Source organism: Oncorhynchus mykiss, chromosome 19 (genome assembly GCF_013265735.2).
Source record: "Oncorhynchus mykiss isolate Arlee chromosome 19, USDA_OmykA_1.1, whole genome shotgun sequence".
NCBI lineage: Eukaryota > Metazoa > Chordata > Actinopteri > Salmoniformes > Salmonidae > Oncorhynchus > Oncorhynchus mykiss.
Genome location: NC_048583.1, coordinates 65,254,750 through 65,272,396, shown reverse-complemented (window position 1 = coordinate 65,272,396; position 17,647 = coordinate 65,254,750). Strand labels below are relative to the sequence as shown.

The window sequence follows — 17,647 nt, the reverse complement described above, 5'->3', positions numbered from 1 at the left end:
AAATAATAATAATAATAATTAGCTGCTGTAGTGAGACTTACAATACCAGTCAAAAGTTTGGACACTCCTACTCATTCAAGGGTTTCTTTATATTGTAGAATAATAGTGAAGACATCAAAACTATTAAATAACACATATGGAATCATGTAGTAACCAAAAAAAGTGTTAAACAAAATCAAAAATGATATATTTAGATTCTTCAAAATTAGCAACCCTTTGTCTTGAAAGCTTTGCACACTCTTGGCATTCTCTCAACCAGCTTCATGAGGTAGTCACCTGGAATGCATTTCAATTGATAAAAGTTAATTTGTGGAATTTCTTTCCTTCTTTATGCGTTTGAGCCAATCAGTTGTGTTGTGACAAGGTAGGGGGGGTATACAGAAGAAAGCCCTATTTGGTAAAAGACCAAGTCCATATTATGGCAAGAACAGCTCAAATGAGCAAAAAGAAACTATAGTCCATTATTACTTTAAGACATGAAGGTCAGTCAATAAGGAACATTTAGAGAACTTAAGGTTTCTTCAAGTGCAGTTGCAAAAACCATCAAGCGCTATGATGAAACTGGCTCTCATGAGGACCACCACAGGAAAGGAAGACCCAGAGTTACCTCTGCTGCAGAGGATAAGTTCATTAGAGTTAACGGCACCTCAGAATGCAGCCCAAATAAATGCTTCAGAGTTCAAGTAGCAGGCACATCTCAACATCAACTGTTTAGAGGAGACTGCGTGAATCAGGTCTTCACGGTCAAATTGCTGCAAAGAAACCACTACTAAAGGACACCAATAAGAAGAGACTTGTTTGGGCCAAGAAACACAAGCAATGGCCATTAGACTAGTGGAAATCTGTCCTTTGGTCTGAGTCCAAATTTGAAATTTTGGGATCCAAACGCCGTGTCTTTGTGAGACGCAGAGTAGGTGAATGGATGATCTCCACATGTGTGGTTCCCACCGTGAAGCATGGAGGAGGATGGTGCTTTGCTGGTGACACTGTCAGTGATTAATTTAGAATTCAAGGCACACTTAACCAGCATGGCTACCACAGCATTCTGCAGGGATACACCATCTCATCTGGTTTGTGCTTAGTGGGACTATCATTTGTTTTTCAACAGGACAATGACCCAAAACACACTTCCAGACTGTGTAAGGGCTATTTGACCAAGAAGAAGAGTGATGAGTTCTGCATCAGATGACCTGGTCTCCACAATAACAAAACCTCAACCCAATTGAGATGGTTTGGGATGAGTTGAACCGCAAAGTGAAGGAAAAGCAGCCAATAAGTGCTCAGCACTTGAGCACTTCAATATTTTTGTAAAAGCCTTCCAGGTGAAGCTGGTTGAGAGAATGGGGCGGCAGGTTAGCCTAGTGGTTAGAGCGTTGGACTAGTAAGGTTGCAAGTTTAAACCCCCGAGCTGACAAGGTACAAATCTGTCATTCTGCCCCTGAACAGGCAGTTAAACCCACTGTTCCTAGGCCGTCATTGAAAATAAGAATTTGCTCTTAACTGACTTGCCTGGTTAAATAAAGGTAAAATAAAATAAATTGTAAAATGCCAAGAGTGTGCAAATCAAGGCTACTTTGAAGAACATAAAATATATTTTGATTTGTTTAATGCTTTTTTGGTTACTACATGATTCCATATGTGTTATTTCATAGTTGTGACATCTGCACTATTACTATACAAGTAATAACAACAAATAACTTCAACGAGTAGGTGTCCAAACTTTGGACTGGTACTATATGTTATAATGTACGCTGGCCCTCTTCAAATAATCGTAATAATAGTAACGTAGGTGAAAATACATTTAGATTTTCTTTCAACCTACGTAGAATCAAAATTATTATAATATTACTGCATGTTATGTTAAGAGAGGCGTCCGTACATACCATCAGCTGCATGATCTGAACTTTCATCAACTCCTGAGCAGCATCTGAACACAAACTGTCCTGCATTAATACCTCCTTATAGGTCTGGCATGCCTCAAAGTACCTCTGGACAGAGAGAGGGAGGGGGTGGACAGAGAGAGAGAGAGGGAGGACAGAGAGAGAGAGGGAGGACAGAGAGAGGGAGGACAGAGAGAGAGAGAGAGAGGGAGGACACAGAGAGGGAGGACAGAGGGAGGCAGCACATAGTGAGATCGACAAACATTACACAAAAAGATAGGAGATAAAATCCTGAAGTTGAATTGCATAAAGTATTATAATGTTGTGTACCTTGAGTCCAGACAGAGCCTTCCCCTTCCTATATAGTCCTTTAATCCAACCAGGCTCCATGGAGAGGGCCAGATCGGCATCACTCAAGGCCCGATCATACTGCTGCATCTTCTCATAACAAAAGGACCGGTTCCCAAACAGCCTACAACAGGACATCAGGGCTGTGTTCAGAAAACATCAGAGTGGCCTAGCGTCCTGTCTCCCCCCCCCCCCCCAACACCGGTTCCCTTCTGCTACACAGAAACCTGTTAATGATATTCACACCACTCAACATAACACATGGAATAACAGTACATCAGATGGCTGATTTGCTGTTTGTAAAGGCTGTGATCTGGCCCCAGGAATATGCATGATGATCTGAAGTCTAGTAGAATGGGGGGGACACCATGAACACACCTGGGGATGTGAGCGCCGGTAGGGCGGGGGGGGGGGGGGGGGGGGGGGATGTGAGCGCTGGAAGGGGGGGGGGGGTGTGAGCGCCGGTAGGGGGGGGGGTTGTGAGCGCTGGTAGGGGGGGGATGTGAGCGCTGGTAGGGGGGGATGTGAGCGCTGGTAGGGGGGGGGGGGGGGGGGGGGGTGAGCGCTGGTAGGGGGGGTGTGAGCGCTGGTGGGGGGGGTGAGCGCTGGTAGGGGGGGTATGTGAGCGCTGGTGGGGGGGGTGAGCGCTGGTAGGGGGGGTATGTGAGCGCTGGTAGGGGGGGTATGTGAGCGCTGGTAGGGGGGGATGTGAGCGCTGGTAGGGGGGGATGTGAGCGCTGGTAGGGGGGGATGTGAGCGCTGGTAAGGGGGGGATGTGAGCGCTGGTAAGGGGGGGATGTGAGCGCTGGTAGGGGGGGGATGTGAGCGCTGGTAGGGGGGGATGTGAGCGCTGGTAGGGGGGGGATGTGAGCGCTGGTAGGGGGGGATGTGAGCGCTGGTAGGGGGGGATGTGAGCGCTGGTAGGGGGGGATGTGAGCGCTGGTAGGGGGGGGATGTGAGCGCTGGTAGGGGGGGGATGTGAGCGCTGGTAGGGGGGGGGGGTGTGAGCGCTGGTAGGGGGGGGGATGTGAGCGCTGGTAGGGGGGGGGTGTGAGCGCTGGTAGGGGGGGGATGTGAGCGCTGGTAGGGGGGGATGTGAGCGCTGGTAGGGGGGATGTGAGCGCTGGTAGGGGGGGATGTGAGCGCTGGTAGGGGGGGATGTGAGCGCTGGTAGGGGGGGATGTGAGCGCTGGTAGGGGGGGATGTGAGCGCTGGTAGGGGGGGGGATGTGAGCGCTGGTAGGGGGGGGGATGTGAGCGCTGGTAGGGGGGGATGTGAGCGCTGGTAGAGGGGGGGGTGTGAGCGCTGGTAGGGGGGGGGTGTGAGCGCTGGTGGGGGGGGGGGGGGTGTGAGCGCTGGTAGGGGGGGATGTGAGCGCTGGTAGGGGGGGGATGTGAGCGCTGGTAGGGGGGATGTGAGCGCTGGTAGGGGGGGATGTGAGCGCTGGTAGGGGGGGATGTGAGCGCTGGTAGGGGGGGATGTGAGCGCTGGTAGGGGGGGATGTGAGCGCTGGTAGGGGGGGATGTGAGCGCTGGTAGGGGGGATGTGAGCGCTGGTAGGGGGGGGATGTGAGCGCTGGTAGGGGGGGGATGTGAGCGCTGGTAGGGGGGGGGTGTGAGCGCTGGTAGGGGGGGGGGTGTGAGCGCTGGTAGGGGGGGGGGGGGTGTGAGCGCTGGTAGGGGGGGGGGGGGGGTGTGAGCGCTGGTAGGGGGGGGATGTGAGCGCTGGTAGGTGGGGGATGTGAGCGCTGGTAGGGGGGATGTGAGCGCTGGTAGGGGGGGATGTGAGCGCTGGTAGGGGGGGGATGTGAGCGCTGGTAGGGGGGGGGGGGGTGAGCGCTGGTAGGGGGGGATGTGACGAGCTGATTCATATCACGTGGTAGCTGTAAAGTTGCCATTACTGGACCGGAGCATACAAGATAAAGACTAGATGCTGTTGCTGAACAAATGTAACATTTAAGCTGTCTTTATAAACACCTTATAGCAGGCAGCAGCAGGTTTTACAACCCGGCGAGAAGAAAGGTGGTAGCATCATGTGAAACGGTATTATAAAATGTATTTATAATTATTATTACATTTTGGTACTGTGATATTATCGTGGTACCGGTGCACTACGATATAGGGAATAGGGTGCCATTTCAGAATAGAGTTGTGTACTAGACAGGGAATATGGTGCCATTCCAGAATAGAGTTGTGTACTAGACAGGGAATATGGTGCCATTCCAGAATAGAGTTGTGTACTAGACAGGGAATAGGGTGCCATTTCCGAATAGAGTTGTGTACTAGACAGGGAATAGGGTGCCATTTCAGAATAGAGTTGTGTACTAGACAGGGAATAGGGTGCCATTTCAGAATAAGAGTTGTGTACTAGACAGGGAATAGGGTGCCATTTCAGAATAGAGTTGTGTACTAGACAGGGAATAGGGTGCCATTCCAGAATAGAGTTGTGTACTAGACAGGGAATAGGGTGCCATTTCCGAATAGAGTTGTGTACTAGACAGGGAATAGGGTGCCATTCCAGAATAGAGTTGTGCACTAAACAGGGAATAGGGTGCCATTCCAGAATATAGTTGTGTACTAGACAGGGAATAGGGTGCCATTTCAGAATAAGAGTTGTGCACTAGACAGGGAATAGGGTGCCATTTCAGAATAGAGTTGTGCACTAAACAGGGAATAGGGTGCCATTCCAGAATAGAGTTGTGTACTAGACAGGGAATAGGGTGCCATTTCAGAATAGAGTTGTGTACTAGACAGGGAATAGGGTGCCATTCCAGAATAGAGTTGTGTACTAGACAGGGAATAGGGTGCCATTCCAGAATAGAGTTGTGTACTAGACAGGGAATAGGGTGCCATTCCAGAATAGAGTTGTGTACTAGACAGGGAATAGGGTGCCATTCCAGAATAGAGTTGTGTACTAGACAGGGAATAGGGTGCCATTTCCGAATAGAGTTGTGTACTAGACAGGGAATAGGGTGCCATTTCAGAATAGAGTTGTGTACTAGACAGGGAATAGGGTGCCATTTCAGAATAAGAGTTGTGTACTAGACAGGGAATAGGGTGCCATTTCAGAATAGAGTTGTGTACTAGACAGGGAATAGGGTGCCATTCCAGAATAGAGTTGTGTACTAGACAGGGAATAGGGTGCCATTTCCGAATAGAGTTGTGTACTAGACAGGGAATAGGGTGCCATTCCAGAATAAGAGTTGTGCACTAAACAGGGAATAGGGTGCCATTTCAGAATAAGAGTTGTGCACTAAACAGGGAATAGGGTGCCATTTCAGAATAAGAGTTGTGCACTAAACAGAGAAAAGGGTGCCATTTCAAAATAAGAGTTGTGCACTAAACAGGGAATAGGGTGCCATTTCAGAATAAGAGTTGTGCACTAAACAGAGAATAGGGTGCCATTTCAGAATAAGAGTTGTGCACTAAACAGGGAATAGGGTGCCATTTCAGAATAAGAGTTGTGCACTAAACAGGGAATAGGGTGCCATTTCAGAATAAGAGTTGTGCACTAAACAGGGAATAGGGTGCCATTTCAGAATAAGAGTTGTGCACTAAACAGGGAATAGGGTGCCATTTCAGAATAAGAGTTGTGCACTAAACAGAGAATAGGGTGCCATTTCAGAATAAGAGTTGTGCACTAAACAGGGAATAGGGTGCCATTTCAGAATAAGAGTTGTGCACTAAACAGGGAATAGGGTGCCATTTCAGAATAAGAGTTGTGCACTAGAGAGGGAATAGGGTGCCATTCCAGAATAGAGTTGTGTACTAGACAGGGAATAGGGTGCCATTATGGATGCAGATCACAGTTATTTACTCATATCATACATAAGCCGAGTGCCAACCAGTGTCATTGACTTTCATACTCACTTAAATTCTGTAGGATTGTGTTTAATAGCGTCAGTGAAATACTTGACTGCCATTTCCAGCTGGCCACAGGCTGCGAACTGGTTTCCTATGACTGGGGAGAGGAGAGAGACTTAAAAACATGGCATTTGTAGTTTAAATACTGGAAATAAACCAGATTTTTCAGATCAGTAGGAGCTTGGATGTGTCCCAAATGACCCTATTCCCTACATAGTGCATTACTTTTGAGCAAAGCTCTATGGGTCCTGGTGCACTGTATAGAGTAGAGCGTGGCATTTGGGACAAACATTGTGATTGACATTACAGGTATGAATGGAGTTAGGACTTACGGGCGAGCTCTGTGCTTCTTTTAAGAATATCATCAACATTGGCCTCCACCTTTTTCTATTGGGACGCATAGTGTCATAGTTAGTACGTCACAGTGCAGGAGGTCTACGGCGTGACACTACAGACAGACCGTACTAAACAGAAATAGTACATGCTTATGTTCAACATGATCAAAAAGGTACTTTTTTTTTTTCAAAATCACCTCCTTTTTCCTGACAATAACCTCCTGCTGTTCCTTCTCCTGCTGCTGTTCCTTCTCCTGCTGTTGTTCCTTCTCCTGCTGCTGTTCCTTCTCCTGCTGCTGTTCCTTCTCCTGCTGCTGTTCCTTCTCCTGCTTCTGTTCCTTCTCCTGCTTCTGTTCCTTCTCCTGCTGCTGTTCCTTCTCCTGCTGCTGTTCCTTCTCCTGCTGCTGTTCCTTCTCCTGCTGCTGTTCCTTCTCCTGCTGCTGTTCCTTCTCCTGCTGCTGTTCCTTCTCCTGCTTCTGTTCCTTCTCCTGCTTCTGTTCCTTCTCCTGCTTCTGTTCCTTCTCCTGCTTCTGTTCCTTCTCCTGTTCCACCACTGGCTTCTGAGGCTGCTGGATAATAATTTTCTTCTCTGGTTTGGGGTTCTGCTCTAGTTGTCGTTTAGCAATACAGGCAGCCGTAGAGACGAAGCAGCTACTCATATCCAACTCCTGTATAGGGACAGATCCAAGATGGAGGAGCAGTTACACACTAGAAGCAGCTACTCATATCCAACTCCTCTATGGGGACAGATCCAAGATGGAGGAACACTAACAGTTATCCACTAAACTTCACTCACTGGGTAGACAGAAGCTGTTCAAAAAAAATGTCAGTAACTTACAGTGCTAAGGGGAATATGAATGGATTTGTATTTATTTGATGGAACTATTAGATGCAATTGTCTAAGTGAAATTAGTTATACAGAATTATGAAGAATTGTATTTTACAAATATACAGAATGTGCAGGTTACTTCCTTCCAGTGACATTCTCTACATGAATCATTAACTAATGTCAATAATGAATATTACAGGGCTGCCGAATGGCGCAGCGGTCTAAGGCACTTCATCTTAGTGCTGGAGGCCTCACTTACAGACCGTGGTCCGATTCCAGGCTGTATTACAACCAACCGTGATTGGGAGTCCCATAGGGCAGCGCACAATTGGCCCAGCGCCGTCCGGGTTTGGCCGGGGTAGGCCATCATTGTAAATAATAATTTGTTCTTAAATAAAAGGTTAAATTACTAGTACACATATGTACAATGACATAGCAGAGCGTTACGACATGCGTTAATGACATAAGAGAGTTACGACATGCGTTAATGACATAGCGTTAATGACAGAGCGTTAATGACATAGCAGAGCGTTACAACATACGTTAATCACATAACAGAGAGTTACGACATGCGCTAATGACATAGCGTTAATGACATAGCAGAGCGTTACAACATGCGTTAATGACATAGCAGAGCGTTACGACATGCGTTATTGACATAGCAGAGCGTTACAACATGCATTAATGACATAGTAGAGCGTTGTCATTAATGACATAGCAGAGCGTTAACGACATAGCAGAGCGTTACAACATGCGTTAATGACATAGCAGAGCGTTACAACATGTGTTAATGACATAGCAGAGCGTTACGACATGCGTTAATGACATAGCAGAGCGTTAATGACATAGCAGAGCGTTACGACATGCGTTAATGACATAGCAGAGCGTTACAACATGTGTTAATGACATAGCAGAGCGTTAATGACATAGCAGAGCGTTACAACATGCGTTAATGACATAGCAGAGCGTTACGACATGCGTTAATGACATAGCAGAGCGTTACAACATGTGTTAATGACATAGCAGAGCGTTAATGACATAGCAGAGCGTTACAACATGCGTTAATGACATAGCAGAGCGTTACGACATGCGTTAATGACATAGCAGAGCGTTACAACATGTGTTAATGACATAGCAGAGCGTTAATGACATAGCAGAGCGTTACAACATGCGTTAATGACAGCAGAGCGTTAATGACATAGCAGAGCGTTACAACATGCGTTAATGACAGCAGAGCGTTAATGACATAGCAGAGCGTTACAACATGTGTTAATGACAGCAGAGCGTTACAACATGTGTTAATGACATAGCAGAGCGTTAATGACATAGCAGAGCGTTACGACATGCGTTAATGACATAGCAGAGCGTTAATGACATAGCAGAGCGTTACAACATGCGTTAATGACATAGCAGAGCGTTACAACATGCGTTAATGACATAGCAGAGCGTTAATGACATAGCAGAGCGTTACGACATGCGTTAATGACATAGCAGAGCGTTAATGACATAGCAGAGCGTTACAACATGCGTTAATGACATAGCAGAGCGTTAATGACATAGCAGAGCGTTACAACATGTGTTAATGACATAGCAGAGCGTTACAACACGCGTTAATGACAGCAGAGCGTTAATGACATAGCAGAGCGTTACAACATGTGTTAATGACAGCAGAGCGTTAATGACATAGCAGAGCGTTACAACATGCGTTAATGACATAGCAGAGCGTTACAACATGCGTTAATGACATAGCAGAGCGTTAATGACATAGCAGAGCGTTACAACATGCGTTAATGACATAGCAGAGCGTTACAACATGCGTTAATGACATAGCAGAGCGTTAATGACATAGCAGAGCGTTACAACATGCGTTAATGACATAGCAGAGCGTTACAACATGCGTTAATGACATAGCAGAGCGTTACAACATGTGTTAATGACATAGTAGAGCGTTATAACATGCGTTAATGGAGTTTCACCAGTAATACAGTACACTCCTCTCACAGTGATCACATCCGTGGAGGACAATTGAAACACTGTAAACAGTTGATTAGGGCTTGGAACCTCTTAGCCTAGCAATTTGACTGGTGAATTCAAGAGTACACTCCATAAAGCTGTCAGTCTAACCATTATGCCACCATTGACTTGAATGGGGAGGCCTGTAAGCAGGGTGCACTGTAGAATGAAAATGACACATAAGGGAGCTAAAGGAACCAAAACAAACCTCTGGCTCCCTGGCTAAGTCCTCGTCTCCCACGTCCTCCTGGTCCTCATTACTGCTACCACAGTTCTCCTCCAAAGGAGAATCCTGCGCCTCCTGCTGCCTGCTAGAGGCTGCAGTACCACCAGGTCCCGGACCAAGGCGCTCCTCTGTAAACTCCTTCTCCCCCTGCTGCTCTCGCTCAATGTTTAAATCTCCTCCCTGTTTCTCCGAGCGGCTGGGCCTCCCTGGCCCTTGATTCTCCTAGGAGGCATAAAAAAGGCAATTATGTTCCGTGTACAAACTCATATCCAAGATACAAGGGAAGCGTCCCAAAAATAACCACATTTACAACATAGGGCACAGCTTTTGGCCAGGGCCCTATAGTGCACTATAAAAGGAATAGGTTGCCATTTGGAATACATAAACGTACCTATAGTCAGGGCATTCAGAAAGTATTCAGACCCATTGACTTGTTCCACATTTTGTTATATTAGTCTTATTCTATATGTATTACATCATTTTATCCCTCAATCTGCACACAATACCCCACAAAACTGTTTTTTAAAATAAATTAAATAAATATCACATTTATATTAGTATGACCAAGGCCCGTCTCCCCGATTGCTCAGTTTGGCTGGGCGACCAGCTCTAGAAATAGTCTGGATGGTTCCAAACTTCTTCCATTTAAGAATAAGGGAGACTACTGTTTTTTTGGGGACCTTCAATGCTGCAGAAATGTTTTGGTACCCTCCCCAGATCTGTGCCTCGACACAATCCTGTCTCAGACCTCTACGAACAATTCCTTCGACCTCATGGCTTGGTTTTTGCTCTGACATGCACTGTCAACTGTGGGCCCTTATATAGACAGGTGTGTGTCTTTCCAAATCATGTCCAATTAATTTAATTTACCACAGGTAGACTCCAATCAAATTGTAGAAACATCAAGGATGATCAATGGAAACAGGATGCACCTGAGCTCAATTTCGAGTCTCTTAATAAAGGGTCTGAATACTTATGCAAATAAGATATGTACGGTTGACGTGGGAAGTTTACATACACCTTAGCCAAATACATTTAAACTGAGTATTTCACAATCCTTGACATTTAATCCTGGTAAATATTCCCTGTCTCAGGTCAGTTAGGATCACCACTTTATTTAAAGAATGTGAAATGTCAGATTAATAGTAGACAGAATTATTTATTTCAGCTTTTATTTCTTTCATCACATTCCCAGTGGGTCAGAAGTTTACATACACTCAATTAGTATTTGGTAGCGTTGCCTTTAAAATGTTTAACTTGGGTCAAACATTTCGGGGTAGCCTTCCACAAGCTTCCCACAATAAGTTGGCCCATTTTGGCCCATTCCTCCTGACAGAGCTGGTGTAACTGAGTCCAGTTTGTAGGCCTCCTTGCTCGCACACGCTTTTTCAGTTCTGCCCACACATTTTCTACAGGATTGAGGTCAGGGCTTTGTGATGGCCATTCCAATACCTTGACTTTGTGGTCCTTAAGCCATTTTGCCACAACTTTGGAAGTATGCTTGGGGTCATTGTCCATTTGGAAGACCCATTTGCGACCAAGCTTTAACCTGATCTCTTGAGATGTTGCTTCAATATATCCACATAAATTTTCTTCCTCATGAAGCCACCATCCCAACCCTGTGCTTCGTGGTTGGGATGGTGTTCTTCGGCTTGCAAGCCCCCCCCCTCCCTCCTCCATACATAACGGTGGTCATTATGGCCAAACAGTTCTATTTTTGTTTCATCAGACCAGAGGACATTTCTCCAAAAAAGTACCATCTTCGTCCCCATATGCAGTTGCAAACCATAGTTTTTTTTAATGGGGGTTTTGGAGCAGTGGCTTCTTCCTTGCTGAGCGGCCGTTCAGGTTATGTCAATATAGGACTCGTTTTACTGTGGATATAGATACTTTTGTACCTGTTTCCTACAGCATCTTCACAAGGTCCGTTGCTGTTGTTCTGGGATTGATATGCACTTTTCGCACCAAAGTACGTTCATCTCTAGGAGACAGAACGCATCTCCTTCCTGAGCGGTATGACGGCTGAGTGGTCCCATGGTGTTTATACTTGCGTACTATTGTTTGGACAGATGAACGTGGTACCCTTCAGGCATTTGCTCCCAAGGATGAAACAGACTTGTGGAGGTCTACAAATTTTTTTCTGAAGTCTTGGCTGATTTCATTTGATTTTACCATGATGTCAAGCAAAGAGGCCCTGAGTTTGAAGGTAGGCTTTGAAATACATCCACAGGTACATCTCCAAATGACTCAAATGTTGTCAATTAGCCTATCAGAAGCTTGTAAAGCCATAACACTATTTTCTGGAATTTTCCAAGCAGTTTGAAGGCACAGTCAACTTAGTGTATGACAACTTCTGACCCACTGGAATTGTGATACAGTGAATTACAAGTTAAATAATCTGTCTGTAAAAAATGGTTGGAAAAATTACTTGTCTCATGCACCAAGTAGATGTCCTAAACAACTTGCCAAAACTAGTTTGTTAACAATACATTTGTGGAGAAGTTGAAAAAAAGAGTTTTAATGACTTCCACTGTATATATTTTTTTATTTATACATTTGCAAAAACGTCTGGAGAGCTGTTTTCACTTGTCATTATGGGGCACTGTGATGTCATTATGGGGCACTGTGATGTCATTATGGGGCACTGCGATGTCATTATGGGGCACTGCGATGTCATTATGGGGCACTGCGATGTCATTATGGGGCACTGCGATGTCATTATGGGGCACTGCGATGTCATTATGGGGCACTGTGATGTCATTATGGGGCACTGTGATGTCATTATGGGGCACTGTGATGTCATTATGGGGCACTGCGATGTCATTATGGGGCACTGTGATGTCATTATGGGGCACTGTGATGTCATTATGGGGCACTGCGATGTCATTATGGGCCACTGCGATGTCATTATGGGGCACTGTGATGTCATTATGGGGCACTGTGATGTCATTATGGGGCACTGTGATGTCATTATGGGGCACTGTGATGTCATTATGGGGCACTGCGATGTCATTATGGGGCACTGTGATGTCATTATGGGGCACTGTGATGTCATTATGGGGCACTGTATGTAGATTGAGGAGGAAAATGTGTATTTTAATAAATTTTAGAAAAAGGTTGTAATGTAACAATATGTGCATAAAGTCAAGGAGTCCACTAGTGGGGTGCAGTATAGTGAAAGACTCTCCACTAGTGGGGTGCAGTATAGTGAAAGACTCTCCACTAGTGGGGTGCAGTATAGTGAAAGACTCTCCACTAGTGGGGTGCAGTATAGTGAAAGACTCTCCCCTAGTGGGGTGCAGTATAGTGAAAGACTCTCCCCTAGTGGGGTGCAGTATAGTGAAAGACTCTCCACTAGTGGGGTGCAGTATAGTGAAAGACTCTCCACTAGTGGGGTGCAGTATAGTGAAAGACTCTCCACTAGTGGGGTGCAGTATAGTGAAAGACTCTCCACTAGTGGGGTGCAGTATAGTGAAAGACTCTCCACTAGTGGGGTGCAGTATAGTGAAAGACTCTCCACTAGTGGGGTGCAGTATAGTGAAAGACTCTCCACTAGTGGGGTGCAGTATAGTGAAAGACTCTCCACTAGTGGGGTGCAGTATAGTGAAAGTGGAACAGAAACATACTTACAGGCTCCTTTTCTTTTCCTGCACGTCTCCTCTCCTTCTGTCGCTGTGGGAGGTGAGAACAGAGAGAAATACCTGCATGAGAACAACAGGTGGTTCTCTGGAGGGTGAAGACCACTTGCATCCCACGACTGGCGGGACAGACAGACACTACAGGCGGAACAGACAGACACTACAGGCGGGACAGACAGACGGGACAGACAGACACTACAGGCGGGACAGACAGACACTACAGGCAGTATTTAATTTTACTTTTAATTTTACTAGGCAAGTCAAAGTACAAATTCTTATTTACAATGACGACCTACCCCGGCCAAACCCGGACGATGCTGGGCCAATTGTGCGCCGCCCTACAGGACTCTCAATCCCGGCCGGTTGTGATACAGCCTGGATTCGAACCAGGGTGTCTGTAGTGACGCCTCTAGCACTGAGATGCAGTGCCTTAGATCGCTGCGCAACTCGGAGTATAATCAACTAGATTTAGGTAAATATAGGAGATATTCTGTAATTCGTTGGAGGTTATCTGGCAAGTTTAGCAACTTTGGTCATTTGACTTTTGTTTGACAGCCGTTACAGAGAAATTGTACAACGCTATACTCTGTGCATTGTTGGGGTTTGTTCCTTGTCAATCATTGGCTCATTGGTGAAATTAGCATTCAGACAATATCTTTAACTTCATTGGGATAAGAGGCAGTATTTTCACGTCAGGATGAAAAGCTTGCCCAAAGTAAACTGCCTGCTACTCAGGCCCAGAAACTAAGATATGCATATTATTAGTAGATTTGGATAGAAAACACTCTGAAGTTTCTAAAACTGTTTGAATGATGTCTGTGAGTATAACAGAGCTTATTTGGCAGGCGAAACCCCAATGACAAACCATTCAGAATGTTTTCTGGCTTGCAGTTCCTATCGCTTCCACTGGATGTCAACAGTCTTTAGAAATTGGTTCAGGTTTTTCCTTTGAGAAATGAAGAAGTAGCACTGATCAGAACGAGGCTTGAAGGAAGTGACCTCTTTGTTAGAGGCGCGTGACCTGAAAAGCACGCTCCACTTTGTTTTCCTCCGGTATACGCTGTTTATTCCGTTTTACATTTTATTGATTATTTACATTTTAAAAAAATACCTTAAGTTGTCCAAACATTTCAAACAACTTTCGTGATACGAAGATTACAGGTAACTTTTGAGATATTTTGTAGCCATGTCGCGCGTGTTAGAACCGGTGTTTTTCCTGAATCAAACGCGCCAAATAAATTGACATTTTGGATATATATATATATATCAACGGAAATGATCAAACAAAAGGACCATTTATGATGTTTATGGGACATATTGGAGTGCCAACAGAGGAAGATCTTCAAAGGTAAGGCATGAATTATATCGTTATTTCTGAGTTTTGTGTCGCGCCTGGCGGGGCGAAGTATGATTGTCCATGTTTGTTTGCTGAGGCTACTCCGATAATAGCATCGTCTGCTTTCGCCGTAAAGCCTTTTTGAAATCTGACCTGTTGGCTGGATTCACAACAAGTGTAGCTTTAATTTGGTGTATTGCATGTGTGATTTTTATAGTAATTTATTTGAATTTGGCGTTCTGCATTTCCACTGGACGTTTGCCAGGACTCTACCATCCCACATATCCTAGAGAAGTTAAGGAAATCAAATCAAAAACCTTTAATAAATGCAATTGCAGACAGTGGTTGACAACAGGAACATAGCACACATGTTTCCGAGTGAGTTCTGCAAAATAGTAAAGGGTCCAAGTTGTTTTATAATGCCTGCAGTCATATCTTAGTGTTGTCACTGCCTAAGTCATTACCTTCTACTCATGAGACCAAACCCACGCCTACACAGCTTTTCAAACAATAGTTTCAGTGTTATCTGAAGACTCAGCAGTTAATGTCCACTCCCCAAGTGGATTTACAGTAGAATGTCTAACTAGTCTCTTATCTCTTTCACTCCCCTGCAGAGTTCTGTCTCAGTCACACATCTCTCAGACCGTTTCTTTATAAGAGGCAGAGACTAGAAAACAACTGTGGAACATTATTAAACCTTATAATGCATATATACATATATAGTTAATCTGTAGTCTAGAACCCTATACATGTAAGGGGGAGGGGTCTTATAACCCTTCCCCTTCTATTAATACAACATAAGCATAATCAATTATTATAATACATCAAACATTTGGTTCAGCCCCTATCATGACCCCAAGGTGAACCTGACAGCATCCTGAGCACGCTGTGTCCAAATGTGCAGCCTATTATTACTAAATATCAGTTTAATTTGCTGTGAAATCTTTACATAGTGGCACAGCCAAGCCAACAAGGTGACACAGCAACCCCTCTTATTTGGGGAGGACCCTGACATAGTGACTAGATCTGGGGGAGAACCCTGGCATAGTGACCAGATCTGGAGGGAACCCTGGCATAGTGACCAGATCAGGGGAGAACCCTGGCATAGTGACCAGATCAGGGGAGAACCCTGGCATATTGACCAGATCTGGGGAGAACCCTGGCAGAGTGACCAGATCTGGGGGAGAACCCTGGCAGAGTGACCAGATCTGGGGGAGAACCCTGGCAGAGTGACCAGATCTGGGGAGAATCCTGGCAGAGTGACCAGATCTGGGGAGAACCCTGGCAGAGTGACCAGATCTGGGGAGAACCCTGGCAGAGTGACCAGATCTGGGGAGAACCCTGGCAGAGTGACCAGATCTGGGGAGAACCCTGGCAGAGTGACCAGATCTGGGGAGAACCCTGGCAGAGTGACCAGATCTGGGGAGAACCCTGGCAGAGTGACCAGATCTGGGGAGAACCCTGGCAGAGTGACCAGATCTGGGGGAGAACCCTGGCATAAAATTTGATTTGATTTAGACAGACAGAGACAATAGACAGACAGACACTACAGACAGACAGACACTAGACAGACAGACACCAACAACCGTAAGGTTCTCCAGAGGGTAGTGAGGTCTGCACAACGCATCACCAGGGGCAAACTACCTGCCCTCCAGGACACCTACAGCACCCAATATCACAGGAAGTGTGATATGAAGGCCATATCACAGGCAGGCAGGCCAAAGATCATCAAGGACAACAACCACCCGAGCCACTGCCCGTTCACCCTGCCATCATCCAGAAGGCGAGGTCAGTACAGGTGCATCAAAGCAGGGACCGAGAGACTGAAAAACAGCTTCTATCTCAAGGCCATCAGACTGTTAAACAGTCATCACTAACATTGAGTGGCTGCTGCCAACATACTGACTGAACTCCAGCCACTTTAATAATGGAAAAATGTATGTAATAAATGTATCACTAGCCACTTTAAACAATGCCACTTTATATACTGTTTTCATACCCTACATTACTCATCTCATATGTATATACTGTACTCTACACCATCTACTGCATATTGATGTAATACATGTATCACTAGCCACTTTATATAATGTTTACATACATATTAGATGAGTAATGTAGGGTATGTACTGTACTCTATACTATCTACTGCATCTTGCCATCTTAATGTAATACATGTATCCCTAGCCACTTTATATAATGTTTACATACCCTACATTACTCATCTCATTTGTCTCTACTGCATCTTGCCTACGCCGTTCGGCCATCGCTCATTTATATGTACAAATTCTCATTTATTCCTTTACACGTGTGTGTATAAGGTAGTTGTTGTGAAATTGTTAGGTTAGATTACTTGTTAAGATATTACTGCACGGTCGGAACTTGAAGCACAAGCATTTAGCTACATTCGCATTAACATCTGCTTACCATGTGTATGTGACAAATAAATGTTGATTTGATTTAGACAGACAGAGACACTAGACACTACACAGACAGACACTAGACACTACAGACAGACACTACAGACAGACACTAGACACTACAAACAGACAGACACTAGACACTACAAACAGACAGACACTAGACACTACAAACAGACACTAGACACTACACAGACACTAGACACTACACAGACACTAGACACTACAGACAGACACTAGACACTACACAGACACTACAGACAGACAGACACTAGACACTACAGACAGACACTAGACACTACACAGACACTACAGACAGACAGACACTAGACACTACAAACAGACAGACACTAGACACTACACAGACACTAGACACTACAGACAGACAGACAGACACTACAGACACTACAGACAGACACTAGACACTACACAGACACTACAGACAGACAGACACTAGACACTACAGACAGACAGACACTAGACACTACAGACACTAGACACTACAAACAGACAGACACTACAGACAGACAGACACTACAGACAGATACTAGACACTACAGACAGACAGACAGACAGACAGACAGACAGACAGACACTAGACACTACAAACAGACAGACACTAGACACTACAGACAGACAGACACTAGACACTACAGACAGACAGACACTACAGACAGACACTAGACACTACAGACAGACACTAGACACTACAAACAGACAGACTACAGACAGACAGACACTACAGACAGACACTACAGA

The 17,647-nt window shown here is 45.3% G+C and overlaps 1 protein-coding gene across 1 annotated transcript in view; it reads right to left on the bottom strand.

Moving 5' to 3' along the window:
- Positions 1–17,647, bottom strand: part of LOC110498315 (nuclear receptor corepressor 2) — a 41,013-nt gene that overhangs the window by 18,695 nt on the left and 4,671 nt on the right. Inside the window, exons 6-13 of the mRNA XM_036953841.1 lie at positions 13,125–13,166; positions 9,477–9,716; positions 6,843–7,094; positions 6,624–6,770; positions 6,424–6,478; positions 6,098–6,188; positions 2,211–2,352; positions 1,884–1,988 (exon numbers count right to left, since the gene is read on the bottom strand). Of these exons, the coding sequence (XP_036809736.1) occupies positions 1,884–1,988; positions 2,211–2,352; positions 6,098–6,188; positions 6,424–6,478; positions 6,624–6,770; positions 6,843–7,094; positions 9,477–9,716; positions 13,125–13,166 (1,074 nt within the window). The remainder of the gene's footprint in view (positions 1–1,883; positions 1,989–2,210; positions 2,353–6,097; positions 6,189–6,423; positions 6,479–6,623; positions 6,771–6,842; positions 7,095–9,476; positions 9,717–13,124; positions 13,167–17,647) is intronic.